Below are 21,570 nucleotides of genomic sequence, written 5' to 3' on the forward strand. Positions count from 1 at the left end.
CGTGACTGGTGTTCTGAGCTCTCATTGGCTGGGACGATCACATGACATTAGAGGAGAAGACGGCAGACGGAAGCGCGCGGATCCCACTGCAAGTGCACATGTCCCGGTGTGTTTACCTTCAGAGGACCGAGCTCAGGTGAGTCCAGAGGCTCCCTGCTGCGGCTGCAGAGGAGGGAGGTAGAGGAGTACAAGTACTTTGTTACTGTACTTAAGTACATGTTTCTGGTATCAGTACTTTACTCCACTACTTATTTTTCTGACCACTTTTTACTTTGACTTCTTACATTTCTAACACAAATACCTGTACTTTCTATACTTGAGTAAAGAACTTTAGTCAGTACTTCTACTTTCACCAGAGTATTTTTAAACACGAGTATCTGTACTTCTACTTGAGTAAAGGATGTGTGTACATCTCTAAGCAGCTGTGAGTGACAGCTGGGGGCGGGACTAGTGAAGCTGGTTCTGGTCCCAGATCAGTCTCTGATACCGTTATCAAGGTTAGGGAGAAGTACTTGATTAAAAGTAGAAGTACTGAGATCTGGTACCTGAGTAAAAGTAGAAGTTATGTTTGATATGTCTATATCTATCGTTGCAGGTATTTCCTCCGTGGTACCTAAAGCTTCAGGAACAGAAGCAAGCTGTATTCTGTGAAGCTGAAAGGTTCTTTCTGACTCTCAGTAACACGTTAACTCTCGAGGAGCAGGAACATTAACAAATTGATGAAACAGCTGCAGGTAAATATCTGTTTAGGTTTAAACCCATAAATATAACAAAGTAAAAAGCTTCTGTTGTGAAAATCCTGAATGTCCTCTTCCAACATGAGAGCAACATGATAACAAAGGTATCAACTGTAGCTGTGAACATGACAGGATGTGTGATTAGCTAGAAGAGCATCAGGACTGTTTGAGGCATATGATAGCTATGTGATTAACATGATGATTCAGCCTCTATGGAGAGAGACATATGACAAGCATGCTCATTTCTGACGTGGAGCTAATCTGAAGTAAACATTGAATACTGCTTTCTATTCCTCCATCTTGTGACTGTGGAACTCCCTCTCTTGGATATCAGCATGTGAAGGACACTGTTCAGGAACTAGTTGATGCTCTGTATGTGATGACTCCTTCCATTCTGGAGAGGATCACAGATACATGGATCAGAGATTCAAGCTCAAGCCGGGGACCAGGGAGATGTTTCTAACACCTTCCTACCTATTTACCTTTCAGAGCTGGAAAATGTCTGAAGAGGTTCCACATGAGGCGGATCATACCCAGTCCACCCAGTCCACCCAGTCCACCCAGTCCCTGTCCCAGGCTCTCTCGACCCAGTCGTCGACCCAGTCCCCGACCCAGGCTAAGTCCGAGTCTAAGACCCAGCAGGGCTCCAGCTCCTCCAGCGGTCCCACCTCCTCCTCCAGCGGCTCTGGGACTCTGAGCAGCGTCGACACCATCCCTGTCACTCTGTCCTCCGTCCCAGAGGAGCCAGAGCCTCAGCCCTGGTGCCGCCTGCTGCCCATGGCCCGGGGCTTCAGGAGCCACGGTGAGCTAACACTGAGCTAACACTGAGCTAACACTGAGCTAACACTGGGCTAACACTAAGCTAACACTGGGCTAACACTGAGCTAACACTGAGCTTACACCGAGCTAACACTGAGCTAACACTGAGCTAACACTGAGCTAACACTGAGCTTACACTGAGCTAACACTGAGCTAACACTGAGCTAACACTGGGCTAACACTGGGCTAACACTGGGCTAACACTGAGCTAACACTGAGCTAACACAGGGCTAACACTGAGCTAACACTGAGCTAACACCGAGCTTACACCGAGCTTCCACCGAGCTAACACTGAGCTAACACTGAGCTAACACCGGGCTAACACCGAGCTAACACTGAGCTTCCACCGAGCTAACACCGAGCTAACACTGAGCTAACACCGGGCTGACACTGAGCTAACACTGAGCTAACACTGAGCTAACACTGAGCTAACACTGAGCTAACACTGAGCTAACACCGGGCTAACACTGAGCTAACACTGAGCTAACACAGGGCTAACACTAAGCTAACACTGAGCTAACACAGGGCTAACACCGAGCTTACACCGAGCTAACACTGAGCTAACACTGAGCTAACACCGGGCTAACACTGAGCTAACACTGAGCTAACACAGGGCTAACACTAAGCTAACACTGAGCTAACACTGAGCTAACACTGCGCTAACACTGCGCTAACACTGAGCTAACACTGAGCTAACACAGGGCTAACACAGGGCTAACACTGAGCTAACACCGAGCTTCCACCGAGCTTCCACCGAGCTAACACTGAGCTAACACTGAGCTAACACAGGGCTAACACTGAGCTAACACTGAGCTAACACTGAGCTAACACCGAGCTTACACCGAGCTTCCACCGAGCTAACACTGAGCTAACACTGAGCTAACACCGGGCTAACACCGAGCTAACACTGAGCTTCCACCGAGCTAACACCGAGCTAACACTGAGCTAACACCGGGCTGACACTGAGCTAACACTGAGCTAACACTGAGCTAACACTGAGCTAACACTGAGCTAACACTGAGCTAACACCGGGCTAACACTGAGCTAACACTGAGCTAACACAGGGCTAACACTAAGCTAACACTGAGCTAACACAGGGCTAACACCGAGCTTACACCGAGCTAACACTGAGCTAACACTGAGCTAACACCGGGCTAACACTGAGCTAACACTGAGCTAACACAGGGCTAACACTAAGCTAACACTGAGCTAACACTGAGCTAACACTGCGCTAACACTGCGCTAACACTGAGCTAACACTGAGCTAACACTGAGCTAACACAGGGCTAACACTGAGCTAACACCGAGCTTACACCGAGCTTCCACCGAGCTAACACTGAGCTAACACTGAGCTAACACCGGGCTAACACTGAGCTAACACTGAGCTAACACTGAGCTTACACCGAGCTAACACCGAGCTAACACTGAGCTAACACCGGGCTAACACTGAGCTAACACCGAGCTTACACCGAGCTAACACTGAGCTAACACCGGGCTAACACTGAGCTAACACCGAGCTTACACCGAGCTAACACTGAGCTAACACTGAGCTAACACTGAGCTAACACTGAGCTAACACCGGGCTAACACTGAGCTAACACTGAGCTAACACTGAGCTAACACTGAGCTAACACCGGGCTAACACTGAGCTAACACTGAGCTAACACCGGGCTAACACTGAGCTAACACTGAGCTAACACAGGGCTAACACTAAGCTAACACTGAGCTAACACTGAGATAACACTGCGCTAACACTGCGCTAACACTGAGCTAACACAGGGCTAACACTGAGCTAACACCGAGCTAACACCGAGCTAACACTGAGCTAACACTAACACAGGGCTTCAGGAGCAACGGTGAGATAACACTGCGCTAACACTGCGCTAACACAGGGCTAACACTGCGCTAACACAGGGCTAACACTGAGCTAACACTGAGCTAACACTGGGCTAACACTGAGCTAACAATGAGCTAACACTGAGCTAACACTGAGCTAACACTGCGCTAACACAGGGCTAACACTGCGCTAACACTGAGCTAACACAGGGCTAACACTGAGCTAACACTGAGCTAACACTGAGCTAACACTGAGCTAACACTGGGCTAACACTGAGCTAACACTGAGCTAACACTGAGCTAACACTGAGCTAACACTGAGCTAACACAGGGCTAACACTGAGCTAACACTGAGCTAACACAGGGCTAACACTGAGCTAACACTGAGCTAACACTGAGCTAACACAGGGCTAACACTGAGCTAACACTGAGCTAACACAGGGCTAACACTGAGCTAACAATGAGCTAACACAGGGCTAACACTGAGCTAACAATGAGCTAACACAGGGCTAACACTGAGCTAACACTGAGCTAACACAGGGCTAACACTGAGCTAACACTGAGCTAACACAGGGCTAACACTGAGCTAACAATGAGCTAACACAGGGCTAACACTGAGCTAACACTGAGCTAACACTGAGCTAACACTGAGCTAACACTGAGCTAACACAGGGCTAACACTGAGCTAACACTGAGCTAACACTGAGCTAACACTGAGCTAACACAGGGCTAACACTGAGCTAACACTGAGCTAACACAGGGCTAACACTGAGCTAACAATGAGCTAACACAGGGCTAACACTGAGCTAACACTGAGCTAACACAGGGCTAACACTGAGCTAACAATGAGCTAACACAGGGCTAACACTGAGCTAACAATGAGCTAACACAGGGCTAACACTGAGCTAACACTGAGCTAACACAGGGCTAACACTGAGCTAACACTGAGCTAACACAGGGCTAACACTGAGCTAACACTGAGCTAACACAGGGCTAACACTGAGCTAACAATGAGCTAACACAGGGCTAACACTGAGCTAACACTGAGATAACACTGAGCTAACACTAACACAGGTCTTCAGGAGCGACGGTGAGATAACACTTTGTTTTTAAGAAAAAAGTAAGAATTTTGAGATTTTGAGAAAAAAGTAAGAATCTTTAGAATTTAAGAAAAAAATCTGAATTTTTAATTTTTAATAATTTTGAGAAAAAAGTCAGAATGCTAAATCCACCAGTGATGTATTTACTGTATTTTATGTGGTAGAACAAAGCCTTTAAATCTGTTCAGCTCGTGTTTACCACAGACCTTAATTCAGGAGAACAACCAAAAACACATTCAGAGACCCATTGACCTTCAGAACAGAGGAAAGGAAGTGAGAACTAGTCCTTGAGTTAGCACCGGTCTTACACTGGATGTACGTTTAGCTCTCAAACTAACGTAGTTTTATCCCGAATGGTGTCCTGACCTGTTTGTTTACCAGTGGTTATAATCTTTAATAAATATCAGAAATCACACTCTGTAATCCTGTTGTTTGTTTACTAATCCTGTTGTTTGTTTACTAATTCTGTTGTTGACTGTTTGTCTGGAGACTGTTTCGAGGACCAGTACCTGTTCGGACGCGGCTCCAACTGTAACTACGTTCTGAACGATCCGGACGACGCAGAATCCAAGAAGTTCAGAATCTACAGCAAGAGACACTTCAGGATCTACAGGGTGAGGTCACTTCCTGTTTATCATCTATGCATCAATGAGACGGGATCATGTGACGGGAACCTGTCTGTCTGCCTGTCTGTCTGCCAGGAGGGCAGCGAGGTGTTTGTGGTGGACCTCAGTAACAACGGGACGTTTGTGGATGGTATTCGGATCGGGAAAGACAAGAAGCTTCCTCTGGTCAACAACGCCGTGATCGCTCTGGCTGAGCCGCGAAACAAAGGTCAGACACCATTCAACATTCAAAGACTCAACATTCAAAGTTTCAACATTCAAAGACTCAACATTCAAAGTTTCAACATTCAAAGTTTCAACATTCAAAGACTCAACATTCAAAGTTTCAACATTCAAAGACTCAACATTCAAAGACTCAACATTCAAAGGTGTTATCATCATAGGCTCAGCAGCTTCAGTCTGAGCTCCTCCAACAATGCAACATATATAATAAAATACAAAATAGTGCAAGAAGTCTGTATACATGTAAATAGAATGATATGTACAAGAAGAGAATATGAAATTACATCATGTACATTAAGACTAAAGTGCTTGTCTGTCTGTCTCTCTCTCTCTCTGTCTGTCTGTCTGTCTGTCTGTCTGTCTGTCTGTCTGTCTGTCTGTCTGTCTGTCTGTCTGTCTGTCCGTCTGACTGTCCGTCTGTCTGTCTGTCTGTCTGTCTGTCTGTCTGTCTCTCTGTCTGTCTGTCCGTCTGTCTGTCTGACTGTCTGTCTCTCTGTCTCTCTGTCTGTCTGTCTCTCTGTCTGTCTGTCTGTCTGTCTGTCTATCTGTCTGCAGTCTTCGTCTTCATCGATCTGATGTCAGACGATCAGTCCAGTTTACCTAAAGAACTTCAGGAGAAGTATCTGCTGACTCGACGCATCGGCACGTGAGTCTGACCCCGTGCACACTGTGATGTCACTTCCTGTGCCCTGAAATACTAAGGGTCTTTCCCAAACCGCCCCCTACACCCTACCCCTTCGTTTGCGCGTTCGCGCGGAGGGTCCGCCATATTAAGTGCTGTTCCTAATCAACGAGTGTGGAGCGGTATGGAGGGGGAGTGGGCTATCAAGCCCTCTGACTTGAGACCGGTCTCTGCCTGAACGGAGTCACGCTGTGTGTGTCCGTCAGGAAACAAGCTGTTAACAAGTAGTTCCAGCAAACATCCACTGATAAACTGCGATGTTAACGACCTCATGATAACCTCATATGTTTTAACTTAGGATCATACCTGTGTGTTTAGTCTAGAAAAAGGTAAATGTCTACATTTTATTATAAAGTTGTGTATATTCACAGACTGTTGCAAAAACTAAGAAGCTTCTAAACATCAGGTTTAAAACTAAATGAGCTTTACAAAAAAGTAACACAATGAAATATGTTAGGAGTTTTATTTGAGTTATTAATTTAAGCTTTTTGTCTAAGAGATGCTGATTTGAAACCGTTGTTACATACAGTTACGGCATTTCCTGTTTCTGCTGTATTTACTCCCTCCATCTGACAGGAGGGAGCCTCGTTGAGTTCACTCCGTCACGGAGGGGTATGGTCGAGGGAGTGGTTTGGGATTGGGCCTTAGTGTGTGTGTGTGTGTGTGTGTGTGTGTGTGTGTGTGTGTGTGTGTGTGTGTGTGTGTGTGTGTGTGTGTGTGTGTGTGTGTGTGTGTGTGTGTGTGTGTGTGTGTGTGTGTGTGTGTGTGTGTGTGTGTGTGTGTGTGTGTGTGTGTGTGTGTGTGTGTGTGTGTGTGTGTGTGTGTTTCAGGGGAGTGTGTGGAGAAGTCAAACTGGCCTTTGAGAGGTCGTCCTGCAGGAAGTTTGCTGTGAAAATAATCAACAAAAAGAACTTCCAGTCTGAAGGGGTGAGTCATCTGCTCTCTGATTGGCTGAGTCCTCTCTCAACTGCTCTCTGATTGGCTGAGGGCTCTTCTTCCTCGTTTCCTTCTTTCCTTCTTGAGTGCACTGTATCGGAGGTAGAGAGGGTAAAAAAACGACAAACATTATTAAGCATGGCATCTGAACATGTGTGACTCCCTGATGGACCAATGGCAGGCTCTGATTGTGATCATGTGACTGTGTTTGATGACAGACGGCGACACGAAACGCTCAGACGGAGATCGAGATCCTGCAGAGAATCGACCACGTGAGTCTGACACCAACGAAGAAGAGATTAGTGTCAAGGACATTTGTAGAACGATAACTCAACCCATTCTATCCTCGCCTTGTCTCCTCTCCTTGTGTCCTTGTCTCCTCGTCTTCTCTCCTTTCGTCCTTGTCTCCTGTCCTTGTCTCATCTCCTTGTCTCCTGTAGCCTTGTCTCATAAAGACGGAGGACTTCTATCAGACGGAGGACAGTTATTACATCGTGTTGGAGCTGTGAGTGAAAACTGAAATAAACACATTGAAATAATTGTATTACATCACATTCACGTCTGTCCGTCTCTCTCTGTCTGTCTCTCTGTCTCTCTGTCTGTCTGTCTCTGTCTGTCTGTCTGTCTTTCTGTCTCTCTGTCTGTCTGTCTCTCTGTCTCTCTGTCTCTGTCTGTCTGTCTGTCTTTCTGTCTCTCTGTCTGTCTGTCTCTCTTTCTTTCTGTCTGTCTGTATGTCTGTCTGTCTGTCTCTCTGTCTGTCTCTCTGCCTGACTCTCTGTCTTTCTGTCTGTCTCTCTGTCTGTCCACCTGTCTCTCTGTCTGTCTGTCTCTCTGCCTGTCTGTCCACCTGTCTCTCTATCTTTCTGTCCGCCTGTCTGTCTGTCTCTCTGCCTGTCTGTCCACCTGTCTCTGTCTTTCTGTCGTCCTGTCTGCCTGCCTGTCTGTCTGTCTGTCTGTCTTTCTGTCTGTGTGTCTGTCTGTCTGTCTGTCTGTCTCTCTCCCTGCCTGTCTGTCTGCCTGTCTGTCTGTCTTTCTGTCTGTGTGTCTGTCTGTCTCTCTGTCCGTCTGTCTGCCTGTCTCTATCTCTGTCTGTCTGTCTGTCTGTCTGTCTGTCTGTCTCTCTGTCCGTCTGTCTGCCTGTCTCTATCTCTGTCTGTCTGTCTGTCTGTCTGTCTTTCTGTCTGTGTGTCTGTCTGTCTCTCTGTCCGTCTGTCTGCCTGTCTCTATCTCTGTCTGTCTGTCTGTCTGTCTGTCTCTATCTCTGTCTGTCTGTCTGTCTGTCTGTCTGTCTGTCTCTCTGTCCGTCTGTCTGCCTGTCTCTATCTCTGTCTGTCTGTCTGTCTGTCTGTCTCTCTCCCTGCCTGTCTGTCTGCCTGTCTGTCTGTCTTTCTGTCTATGCGTCTGTCTGTCTCTATCTCTGTCTGTCTGTCTGTCTGTCTGTCTGTCTCTCTGTCCGTCTGTCTGCCTGTCTCTATCTCTGTCTGTCTGTCTGTCTGTCTGTCTGTCTCTCTGTCCGTCCGTCTGCCTGTCTCTATCTCTGTCTGTCTGTCTGTCTGTCTGTCTGTCTGTCTGTCTGTCTGTCTGTCTGTCTGTCTGTCTCTCTCTCAGCATGGAGGGGGGAGAGTTGTTCCAGAGAGTAAAGTCTCAGCAGCAGCTCAGTGAGTCCGTCACCAAACTGTATTTCTATCAGATGCTGCGAGCCGTCCAGGTGAGTCTGCAGGATTTGAACCTGGGTTTAGCTAACCTGCGTTTAGTTAACCTGGGTTTATTTAACCTGGGTTTAGTTAACCTGGGTTTAGCTAACCTGGGTTTAGTTAACCTGGGTTTAGCTAACCTGGGTTTAGCTAACCTGGGTTTAGCTAACCTGGGTTTAGTTAACCTGGGTTTAGCTAACCTGGGTTTAGTTAACCTGGATTTAGCTAACCTGGATTTAGCTAACCTGGGTTTAGCTAACCTGGATTTAGTTAACCTGGGTTTAGCTAACCTGGGTTTAGCTAACCTGGGTTTAGTTAACCTGGGTTTAGCTAACCTGGGTTTAGCTAACCTGGGTTTAGTTAACCTGGGTTTAGCTAACCTGGGTTTAGCTAACCTGGGTTTAGCTAACCTGGGTTTAGCTAACCTGGGTTTAGTTAACCTGCGTTTAGTTAACCTGGGTTTAGTTAACCTGGGTTTAGTTAACCTGGGTTTAGCTAACCTGGGTTTAGTTAACCTTGGTTTAGCTAACCTGGGTTTAGCTAACCTGGATTTAGTTAACCTGGGTTTAGCTAACCTGGGTTTAGTTAACCTGGGTTTAGCTAACCTGGGTTTAGTTAACCTGGGTTTAGTTAACCTGGGTTTAGCTAACCTGGGTTTAGCTAACCTGGGTTTAGTTAACCTTGGTTTAGCTAACCTGGGTTTAGCTAACCTGGATTTAGTTAACCTGGGTTTAGCTAACCTGGGTTTAGTTAACCTGGGTTTAGCTAACCTGGGTTTAGTTAACCTGGGTTTAGCTAACCTGGGTTTAGTTAACCTGGGTTTAGCTAACCTGGGTTTAGTTAACCTGGGTTTAGCTAACCTGGGTTTAGCTAACCTGGATTTAGTTAACCTGGGTTTAGCTAACCTGGGTTTAGTTAACCTGGGTTTAGCTAACCTGGGTTTAGTTAACCTGGGTTTAGTTAACCTGGGTTTAGTTAACCTGGGTTTAGCTAACCTGGGTTTAGCTAACCTGGGTTTAGTTAACCTGGGTTTAGCTAACCTGGGTTTAGCTAACCTGGGTTTAGTTAACCTGGGTTTAGCTAACCTGGGGTTAGCTAACCTGGGTTTAGTTAACCTGGGGTTAGCTAACCTGGGTTTAGTTAACCTGGGTTTAGCTAACCTGGGTTTAGCTAACCTGGGTTTAGCTAACCTGGGTTTAGCTAACCTGGGTTTAGTTAACCTGGGTTTAGTTAACCTGGGTTTAGTTAACCTGGGGTTAGCTAACTCAGGGAAACGTTAACCCGTGGCTTAGTAAATCTTGGGCTAAATTACCTGGGACTAAGTTAGCCCGGGATTTAATCCTGGGCTAAATTAAAGTGTGTGTGTGTGTGTGTGTGTGTGTGTGTGTGTGTGTGTGTGTGTGTGTGTGTGTGTGTGTGTGTGTGTGTGTGTGTGTGTGTGTGTGTGTGTGTGTGTGTGTGTGTGTGTGTGTGTGTGTGTGTGTGTGTGTGTGTGTGTGTGTGTGTGTGTGTGTGTGTGTGTAGTATCTCCACAGTAAGGGGATCATACACAGAGACCTGAAACCAGAGAACATCCTGCTGTCGTCTCACGAAGACATCTGTCTCATCAAGGTACACACACCTTCATCACACACATCTTCATCACACACACCTTCATCACACACACCTTCATCTTCATCACACACACCTTCATCTCACACACCTTCATCACACACACCTTCATCACACACACCTTCATCACACACACCTTCATCTCACACACCTTCATCTTCATCACACACACCTTCATCACACACACCTTCATCACACACACCTTCATCTCACACACCTTCATCACACACACCTTCATCACACACACCTTCATCACACACACCTTCATCACACACACCTTCATCACACACACCTTCATCTCACACACCTTCATCTTCATCACACACACCTTCATCACACACACCTTCATCTCACACACCTTCATCACACACACCTTCATCACACACACCTTCATCTCACACACCTTCATCACACACACCTTCATCTTCATCACACACACCTTCATCTCACACATCTTCATCACACACACCTCTTCATCACACACACCTCTTCTTCTCACACACCTTCATCACAAACACCTTCATCACACACACCTTCATCTTCATCACACACACCTTCATCTCACACATCTTCATCACACACACCTTCATCTTCCTCACACACACCTTCATCTTCATCACACACACCTTCATCACACACACCTTCATCTCACACACCTTCATCACACACACCTTCATCTCACACACCTTCATCACACACACCTTTATCACACACACCTTCATCTTCATCACACACACCTTCATCTTCATCACACACACCTTCATCTTCATCACACACACCTTCATCTCACACACCTTTATCACACACACCTTCATCTTCATCACACACACCTTCATCTTCATCACACACACCTTCATCGTCCTCCCACACCCTTTCACACACAGCATCCTCCTCTTCCTCACCTGTCCCCCCAGGTGACGGACTTCAACCAGTCGAGGATCCTGGAGGAGAGCCTGCTGATGAGGTCTCTGTGTGGGACTCCCTCCTACCTGGCTCCAGAGGTCTTCACCCAGGCCTCCACCACAGGGTACAGCCTGGCGGTGGACTGCTGGAGCCTGGGGGTGCTGCTGTTCGTCTGGTAGGCCCCGCCCCCTTCAGATCAATAACCTGCAGAAAAAGGTTGAGTCATAGTTCAGGGTTCCTACGGTCATTACAAATCTGGAAAAGTCATGGAAATTCAAAATGCAAATTCCAGGCCCTGGAAAACAATATATTCCCCAAAGTTATGGAAATGTGACTAAAATTGCATCAAATATAGTTTATATTTGATTTAATCGCCGAAATAGTAATACTATAATGATAATAAATACTGTATGGTATAGTAATGAAACGTAAAGTGGCTTTTAACTGAGGAGGTGTTTTGCTGGTGAGGTGTGAGTTGCTTTAGCCTGTAGAAGCTAGCCTATTGGATTTGTTTCAGATAGGCACAACATGTTTCATATGCAGACCTTGTTTTCCTGTTCCATGTTCAAATAAACCATTTTCAGTGGAACCGCTGAGAAGAGTAATTGTTTTGGTCATGGAAAATTAGATAAAGGTCCTGGAGAAGTCATCGAAAATCATTGGTGAAAAAGTGAATGAACCCTGGTTAGCGTAGAGGCTGAGTCACGGTTAGCATAGAGACTGAGTCACGGTTAGCGTAGAGGCTGAGTCACGGTTAGCGTAGAGGCTGAGTCACGGTTAGCGTAGAGGCTGAGTCACGGTTAGGGTAGAGGCTGAGTCACGGTTAGCGTAGAGGCTGAGTCACGGTTAGCGTAGAGACTGAGTCACGGTTAGCGTAGAGGGTGAGTCACGGTTAGCGTAGAGGCTGAGTCACAGTTAGCGTAGAGGCTGAGTCACGGTTAGCGTAGAGGCTGAGTCACGGTTAGCGTAGAGACTGAGTCACGGTTAGCGTAGAGGCTGAGTCACGGTTAGCGTAGAGGCTGAGTCACAGTTAGCGTAGAGGCTGAGTCACGGTTAGCGTAGAGGCTGAGTCACGGTTAGCGTAGAGGCTGAGTCACGGTTAGCGTAGAGGCTGAGTCACGGTTAGCGTAGAGACTGAGTCACGGTTAGCGTAGAGGCTGAGTCACGGTTAGCGTAGAGGCTGAGTCACAGTTAGCGTAGAGGCTGAGTCACGGTTAGCGTAGAGGCTGAGTCACGGTTAGCGTAGAGACTGAGTCACGGTTAGCGTAGAGGCTGAGTCACGGTTAGCGTAGAGGCTGAGTCACGGTTAGCGTAGAGACTGAGTCACGGTTAGCGTAGAGGCTGAGTCACGGTTAGCGTAGAGACTGAGTCACGGTTAGCGTAGAGACTGAGTCACGGTTAGCGTAGAGGCTGAGTCACGGTTAGCGTAGAGGCTGAGTCACGGTTAGCGTAGAGACTGAGTCACGGTTAGCGTAGAGACTGAGTCACGGTTAGCGTAGAGACTGAGTCACGGTTAGCGTAGAGGCTGAGTCACGGTTAGCGTAGAGGCTGAGTCACGGTTAGCGTAGAGACTGAGTCACGGTTAGCGTAGAGGCTGAGTCACGGTTAGCGTAGAGACTGAGTCACGGTTAGCGTAGAGACTGAGTCACGGTTAGCGTAGAGACTGAGTCACGGTTAGCGTAGAGGCTGAGTCACGGTTAGCGTAGAGGCTGAGTCACGGTTAGCGTAGAGACTGAGTCACGGTTAGCGTAGAGGCTGAGTCACGGTTAGCGTAGAGGCTGAGTCACGGTTAGCGTAGAGGCTGAGTCACGGTTAGCGTAGAGGCTGAGTCACGGTTAGCGTAGAGGCTGAGTCACGGTTAGCGTAGAGGCTGAGTCACGGTTAGCGTAGAGACTGAGTCACGGTTAGCGTAGAGGCTGAGTCACGGTTAGCGTAGAGACTGAGTCACGGTTAGCGTAGAGGCTGAGTCACGGTTAGCGTAGAGGCTGAGTCACGGTTAGCGTAGAGGCTGAGTCACGGTTAGCGTAGAGGCTGAGTCACGGTTAGCGTAGAGACTGAGTCACGGTTAGCGTAGAGGCTGAGTCACGGTTAGCGTAGAGACTGAGTCACGGTTAGCGTAGAGGCTGAGTCACGGTTAGCGTAGAGGCTGAGTCACAGTTAGCGTAGAGGCTGAGTCACGGTTAGCGTAGAGGCTGAGTCACGGTTAGCGTAAAGGCTGAGTCACGGTTAGCGTAGAGGCTGAGTCACGGTTAGCGTAAAGGCTGAGTCACGGTTAGCGTAGAGGCTGAGTCACGGTTAGCGTGGAGACTGAGTCACGGTTAGCGTAGAGACTGAGTCAGGGTTAGCGTAAACTTTAAAGGCTGAGTCACGGTTAGCGTAAAGGCTGAGTCACGGTTAGCGAGTTCTGTCTTTGAAATGCTTTCTGAATGGACTGTCCTGTCTGTCTCCACCTGTCTGTCTTTCCCCTGTTTGTCTTTCTCTCTCAAACTGTCTGTGTCTCACCTGTCTGTCTCTCACCTATCTGTCTCTCACCTGTCTGTCTCTCACCTGTGTGTCTCCACCTGTCTCCCTCTCACCTGTCTGTCTCAACTGTCTGTCTCTCACCTGTCTGTCTCTCCCCTTTCTGTCTTTCTCTCTCAAACTGTCTGTGTCTCACCTGTCTGTCTCTCACCTATCTGTCTCTCACCTGTCTGTCTCTCACCTGTGTGTCTCCACCTGTCTCCCTCTCACCTGTCTGTCTCTCTCACCTGTCTCTCTCACCTGTCTGTCTCTCACCTGTCTCCCTCTCTCACCTGTCTTCCTCTCACCTGTCTGTCTCTCACCTGTCTGTCTGTCTGTCTCTCACCTGTCTGTCTCTCACCTGTCTGTCTCTCACCTGTCTCCCTCTCTCACCTGTCTCTCTCACCTGTCTGTCTCTCACCTGTCTGTCTCTCACCTGTCTGTCTCTCACCTGTCTCCCTCTCTCACCTGTCTGTCTCTCTCACCTGTCTGTCTCTCACCTGTCTGTCTCTCACCTGTCTGTCTCTCACCTGTCTCCCTCTCTCACCTGTCTGTCTCTCTCACCTGTCTGTCTCTCACATGTCTCTCTCTCACCTGTCTGTCTCTCACCTGTCTCTCTCACCTGTCTGTCTCTCACCTGTCTCTCTCACCTGTCTGTCTCTCACCTGTCTGTCTCTCACCTGTCTCCCTCTCTCACCTGTCTGTCTCTCTCACCTGTCTGTCTCTCACCTGTCTGTCTCTCACCTGTCTGTCTCTCACCTGTCTGTCTCTCACCTGTCTCCCTCTCTCACCTGTCTGTCTCTCTCACCTGTCTGTCTCTCACCTGTCTCTCTCTCACCTGTCTGTCTCTCACCTGTCTGTCCCTCACCTGTCTCTCTCTCACCTGTCTGTCTCTCACCTGTCTGTCTCTCAGTCTGTGTGGTTACCCTCCCTTTCATGAGAGCTTTGGTCGTCAGTCGATCTCGGAGCAGATCATCAGAGGAGAGTTCACCATGGTGCCGTCCAAGTGGAGACACGTCTCCGCCCAAGGTAACACTACACCGCTATATACTACTGCACTGCTACACTGCTACTATTCCCACTGCTGTGTGTGTGTGTGTGTGTGTGTGTGTGTGTGTGTGTGTGTGTGTGTGTGTGTGTGTGTGTGTGTGTGTGTGTGTGTGTGTGTGTGTGTGTGTGTGTGTGTGTGTGTGTGTGTGTGTGTGTGTGTGTGTGTGTGTGTGTGTGTGTGTGTGTGTGTGTGTGTGTGTGTGTGTGTGTGTGTGTGTGTGTGTGTGTGTGTGTGTGTGTGTAGCTAAGGACGTGGTGCGCAGGCTGCTGGTGGTGGAGCCCTCTGATAGGCTGTCCATAGAGGGGGCTCTGCAGCACCCCTGGATGCAGGTACACTGCTTCTCTATCACATATTTATATATCATCAATATTTCCTGGAGCGCAAAGCCTTCATTCTTCAATATAATACTTCTGACAAACTGTACTGCTATATCAAATATACTTGAGTTTTAAAAGTATGCAGAGTAGCTTTTGTATCATTATATTATTCCATTTTTAATCACCAACTAATACATTTAAGAGTTGTTTGTAGTTTGTCAATGTGCATGATGGGAAATGTAGTCTGCAGTGTTGGTGTTTCTGTGCTCAGGATGATGAGATGCAGCTAACGGCTCACACACTGATGTTCCCCCCTGATGCTGCTGCCATGGTAACCACACACACACACACACACACACACACACACACACACAGATGGCAAAAGTACACACATCCTTTACTCAAGTAGAAGTACAGATACTCGTCTATCAGACAGAGAGAGACACAGAGAGAGAGAGAGAGAGATAGAGAGAGAGACACATAGAGACAGAGAGAGAGACAGAAGGACAGGCAGATGGGGTTGTTTCTTATTCTTCTCCTCTGCGTCTCTATGCACTGGGCCTCGGCTGCACAGGTGAGTTTACCACAGAGATGGCAAAACACATCCTTTACTCAAGTAGAAGTACACACATCCTTTACTCAAGTAGAAGTACACACATCCTTTACTCAAGTAGAAGTACACACATCCTTTACTCAAGTAGAAGTACACACATCCTTTACTCAAGTAGAAGTACACACATCCTTTACTCAAGTAGAAGTACAGATACTGGTGTTTAAAAATACTCTGGTGAAAGTAGAAGTACTGACTAAACTTCTTTCCTCAAGTCAAAGTAAAGAGCTTTGAAATGTACTTCAGTAAAAAGTACCCATAACTAGCAGCTGTTTTAAAGAGTACCTGACCTCCCTTTATATTAATAGAACAATAATGTCATCCTTAGCTAATGAATGTTTCCATGGTGACCAACGGCAACATGACAACGTTTCCATTGGTCCCTCTTCTTTAGAGAAGACCAGGAAATGATGGATACACGGATCGTGTTCAAATCAATAGGCACGCTATGAATCTAAATAATATATATGTTGGAGTATTGTACTCCAATACTTCCCACCTCTGAACACACAAACACATTATAAACCTGCCCCCCCCCCCCCAGGAGGCGGAGTCAGCCACTGGCAGGAAGCGACGGCGTGAAGAAGACGAAGAGGAAGTTCCTTCAGGAAAAAGGAGCCAAGCCCCGCCCCCTGCAGAGGACCAAGACCCGCCCCCTGCAGAGGACCAACTGTAAATAAAGTTATATTAAGTTTTGTAATAAAAATGTTCCTATTTTTCACTCTTTCTGCCTCCATTTGATTTTCAGGTTTAAAATCAAATGTTATTCTTTTTGAGACAACGAAAAACATTTGCATCACTAAGATATTTACAATGTCAACAGCCATAAAGAATCAGTTCCTGCTTTTAGTAATAAAGTGTGTAACATCCTCCCTGAACTTCATCTTAAACACAAGTCTGTAGCCTCATCCCAATACCCCTCCTCGACTCCTCTCTTCCCCTCCTCGACTCCTCTCTTTCCCTCCTCCGGGACTTGACCCGGAAATCAATCACGACACGCCATTTTGAAGGACGTCCCAATAGCAGAAATGCACACGGAGGAGTCGAGGAGGGGTGAGGGAGGAGACGAAAGGGAGGATACACGCGAGCAGACTACACGGAAGTGTTTTCACCACTCGCGTATAAAAGCCCCGCCCCCACCTTCACAGCTGGCACCGCCCCCACCTTCACAGCTGGTCCATTTCAACAGAGGAAAACCGACTGGAAGATGAGTGGAAAAGCGTCACATAAATGTATAAGTGCTCACAGCTCCGTGGGAATTATTATGTTCATTTCTAAAAGGCTTTCACATTACTATCATTATGTTTAATTTAAATGTAGGCTACATTTGACACCAAAACGGAAACCAAAAGCAGGAGGAACCATCATACATTGAATTCCTTGACTAACAAGAGAAAGTTTCATTTAAATAAATATTTAACCAGAAATGGTCCGGTTCTAAAGGGTCCTTCAGTTCAGCCCGATGAGAGGGGATACAGCTGTGCACATGTCATCATTAACAGACGTCGTTTAAGAGTGACGTTTGAGTGAACGAGGACATCCCAATGAATACCTGAGGACTGCTTTGTCCTCGCGTCACCTCCTCGTGTCTCTCGCTCGCTTCTTACAGAGGCGGAGCTAAGATGCAAGGAAGGATGCGAGTGAGGGAAAGGAGGAGTTGAGGAGGGGTATTGGGATGAGGCTAAAGGAGTCCTCAGGCTTTTATACGCGAGTAGTGAAAACACTTCCGCGTAGTCTGCTCGCGTGTATCCTCCCTTTCGTCTCCTCCCGCACCCCTCCTCCCTCAGCCCTCCTCGACTCCTCCGTGTGCATTTCAGCTATTGGGACGTCCTTCAAAATGGCGTGTCTTGATCGATTTCTGGGTCAAGTCCCGGAGGAGGGGAAGAGAGGAGTCGAGGAGGGGTATTGGGATGAGGCTACAGTCGGATGGGCGAACAAAACGTCCCCGTTTTTCAGGCAAAGTCCCCGTTTCCGGTGGCCGGTACCCGGTTGAAACTCACGAAAATGCTCCCGTTTTTGAATGTGCGTTAAAAAACAGAGCAAGGTAAAATAAAATGTTACATGTCACTAAAAACAGAGTAACACTGTTGTGCCTTTTTGTAGCGTTAGCGTATTTCTTCTTCTACTACTTCTTCTTCTACTTCTAATTTAATGTACCTGCCCGCGAGATATTGGACAAAAGAAACTCGGCTAGTAGTGTCAACTAAATCCATAGTATTAAAACAGAAGTACTTTAAACGAGGTAAGTTAGGAATGTATGTTCTCAATCGCCAAGTATGGGATTGAACATTACATTAGTTTAGATTAGATGTATTGCCCCCCGGGGAAATTCATTTTCACAGCTCTGTTGTGGTAATCTGTATTATATAAACCGTATTGGTACAATGAGCGACATCTAGTGGCGGATTGTGGAACATAGATCTGATTGTTCTCATGGCAGTTAGACTCTAGAGACAAACCAGAGGACTTCACTTTAATCTGTGTCTGTCCATTTGGTGTAGTGTTTGATCCAATATTACATTTGGTCACTTTCTTATGAAATGCCAGGTTTTAGGCCTTGGTCTGAACATTCAATCCTGAAATAAAAAATCAACCAGATACATTTTTCTAGATAGATAGTAAGTAACATCTGTATAGGAAGACGAGTTAGGGGATAGAGGAGAAAAGGTTATGGAATAATTACAGAGCCAATTTATAAATGGAGGAAATCAATGTTAGTCTGTTAACCAAAGTGCAGCCATCTGATAATGTGCTATCTGTTATTAAAGATCAGAGGAACAGAACGAGAGGGGTCCATCCGGAATACAAATAAAGAAGCAAAGACATTGTAGAGCAGTGAGAAGGAAAAAAGCTTGGTGTGTCAATTCATTTCATTGCCAGTATTTTTCGTTGTTGTGAAAAAAGAAAAGCAGCTCTTCACCCAGAAAGGTAGAACAGTTGAAGGACTCCCCCCAACACAAGCTGGTCCCTGCTGGGGACAGAGGATGTTTGCAGTCCCTGAACTCCCATCCCAAGGTGACTGGGGGTGGGAGAGGAAGGCCACAGGTGGATGGGAAGTTTACTGGACCACATTACCAGAACTCCTCCACTGTGGATGCAGAAAGGGGTGCAGTGGACAGTGCAAATGTGTCAAGGCAGCAATTCAGTACCCTGCCCTTTGCCCCTGTGGTGGACTGTTTTCAGAACCAACTCTGCATTTAGTTGAAAACCTGTAATATTACATATATATTATGCAGGGGTACTCAAATACAAATGTTAAAGGTCCAAAAAAATGTTTTTAATAAGACAAAGGTCCGATGATTACGGTCATTCAACATTTTAAACAATTGCAACAAGATTCTTAACACGAGGTTGCAAAAACAAAAATAATCTGTGTGCAGCAGTTTTCATTGTTATTACGTCTGTGCTTGATCCCTCAGAGTCGCAGAGCTGCACAGTTATAAATAAAGTCAGCCGCACCCTCTTTCATTCAGCATTCCCATTATTGCTTTATAAATGTCTTGCCCCCTTGTGTGTCCACTGAGGTTCGTCAGGCCCAACAGATCTTCAACAAACTCCCCCTTTGCCTCATCATAAAAACTCACAAACACCAGCAACTGAGCATTGTCAGTGGTGCCAGTGGACTCATCCACAGCTAAGGAAATGCACTGTGCATTTTTTTATTCCATCACAAAGCTGATTAATCAAATCACCAGCCAGTATGTATGTTCTTCTGGTTGCTGTGGAATCTGAGAGGGGGATTTGCTTTATTTGACCTGTCATTTCCTCTTTTTGTTTGCCTTCAAACATGGTCTCCATCACTTCAGTCATGCATTATTTTATACTTCAGTTATTATCCAGTGGAAAGTCCTTACCTACTGGCCTAGTTAAAAAAAAGTGGTTACTTTTTTTTGGCTGGGCAGTGTAGTTTTACACACCGTCTTATTTGACTTTCTCAGGACTTAGAACAGTTTTTTGGGGGCAGACCCCCACAAAGAAAAAACACGTAAGGTCATCATCTTAACAGTTTTGTATGCTCATCCCGTGAGCAGAGCATCATGTCTATTACAGCTGAATGCGGCGATTACCATTTTGTTCAGCAAAACGCCTCACAAAATTAGTAAGATCCAAAGCTTTAGTGCGTTTTGATTCAATGCTGAGTACAGCCAAACTTGACAGTCTCTTCTCTGTCATTGTAGACCGCAAATAACTAATTCCTTCAGTACTTGGGTCCGAATCAGTCTATGGTCCGAATGCTTCTCGTTTTGCGCCGTACCGTTCAAATGAAATCGCCGCCAATCATATTTCAACGCTCGCGCCATGGGTTGACGTGCGTTACAAGACGTGTGTCTTGTGCTGCATTCACTTGCACTCGGACATTAGAGACGTTCTCTCATAAATGTCCGATGAGCCACAACTTTTCTTTCAAAACAAAGCTGCCAACTGGGGTGGCAGCTGGGGTGGCAAGGCCTATTTTTAGGGTAGCAGTTGCCACCCCATGCCACCCCGGGGTCCCCGGTAGGTGAAACTAGGCTTCTAGCTACAGTACAGATGCAACTAGATGAGCTGTTAACTCTCGCTCTGACTTTTTTTTTTTTAAACACACATTTTTCCCACCCGCATTCCGTGAAGACCCGCCCTACTGTGCCTCTGATTCGCAGACTGTTGGTGGGGGGGGGAAAAAGGCTGACGGGATGCTGAATGTGATTGGACCAATGCATTGACAGACACACACAGACACACACAGACAGACAGACAGATAGAGCGCTGTTTGTACACAACGGAGAATTTTGACTCGTTGCGTTGTCTCAAAAATAACACAGATAATACAGATAATACATATGAAAAGTATAATTTCGCTCAAAGTCCAGAGACAGTTGTCGTTCGGTCCGGATCCGGACCGGAGTCCGGACTTTGAGGATGCCTGCCATATATTACTTCACCAAAATACATATGTTGATGCTTTTACTGTGTATTTTGTTCCCTGAATACCAGATACATGCAGTTAGCTACATGCTAGCATGTTGTAAATAGTACCACTGCGTTGCTCATCCTAGGAGGTCTAGATCCTAAGCTACTGGTCAAATATGCGATGGCCCTATAGCCAAACATCTTCCTTAGGGCATGCTCTAACAGTGAGCCAATGTTCATGTTTATGTCATCAAAAGCACAATCTTTCAGATATTTCACATATCTGCTGGACTATAAGAGCTAACAGCTAACAGAGCTAACAGCTAACAGAGCTAACAGCTAACAGAGCTAACAGCTAACAGCTAACAGAGCTAACAGCTAACAGAGCTAACAGAGCTAACAGCTAACAGAGCTAACAGAGCTAACAGCTAACAGAGCTAACGGCTAACAGAGCTAACGGCTAACAGAGCTAACGGCTAACAGAGCTAACGGCTAACAGAGCTAACGGCTAACAGAGCTAACAGCTAACAGAGCTAACGGCTAACAGAGCTAACGGCTAACAGAGCTAACGGCGAACAGAGCTAACGGCGAACAAAGCTAACGGCTAACAGAGCTAACGGCTAACAGAGCTAACGGCTAACAGAGCTAACGGCTAACAGAGCTAACAGCTAACAGAGCTAACAGCTAACAGAGCTAACAGAGCAAACAGAGCTAACAGCTAACAGAGCTAACAGCTAACAGAGCTAACAGAGCAAACAGAGCTAACAGCTAACAGAGCTAACAGCTAACAGCTAACAGAGCTAACAGCTAACAGAGCTAACAGCTAACAGAGCTAACAGCTAACAAAGCTAACAGCTAACAGCTAACAGAGCTAACAGAGCTAACAGCTAACAGCTAACAGAGCTAACAGAGCTAACAGCTAACAGCTAACAGCATCAGGAGACCTTAAAGATCTTGATTGTCAGACACAGACACAGTTAGTGAAGTAAACTCCTGGGTGTGGATTAGATGTGTTCTAGCCTGAGAGAAGACATGGA

The 21,570-nt window shown here is 46.6% G+C and overlaps 1 protein-coding gene across 2 annotated transcripts; it reads left to right on the forward strand.

Annotated features, from left to right (window-relative positions):
• Position 1: 1 nt before the first annotated feature.
• Positions 2-16,560, forward strand: chek2 (checkpoint kinase 2). Of its 2 annotated transcripts, XM_079687695.1 has the most exons (16): positions 2-136; positions 596-734; positions 1,227-1,539; positions 4,982-5,106; positions 5,194-5,326; positions 5,896-5,986; positions 6,853-6,949; positions 7,177-7,230; positions 7,399-7,463; positions 8,567-8,666; positions 10,177-10,263; positions 11,178-11,341; positions 14,579-14,694; positions 14,960-15,045; positions 15,305-15,364; positions 16,188-16,556. In XM_079687695.1, the coding sequence occupies exons 2-16, from the start codon at positions 720-722 to the stop codon at positions 16,317-16,319; spliced, it is 1,638 nt and encodes a 545-aa protein (XP_079543821.1). In that variant the 5' UTR covers positions 2-136; positions 596-719; the 3' UTR covers positions 16,320-16,556. The 2 variants fall into 2 exon arrangements, with proteins under 2 accessions (XP_079543821.1, XP_079543820.1); XM_079687694.1 differs by having other exon boundaries at positions 7-136; positions 4,982-5,326; positions 16,188-16,560.
• The last annotated feature ends 5,010 nt before the right edge of the window (positions 16,561-21,570 follow it).

This window comes from Notothenia rossii (genome assembly GCF_949606895.1).
Source record: "Notothenia rossii genome assembly, chromosome: 6".
Classification (NCBI taxonomy): domain Eukaryota; kingdom Metazoa; phylum Chordata; class Actinopteri; order Perciformes; family Nototheniidae; genus Notothenia; species Notothenia rossii.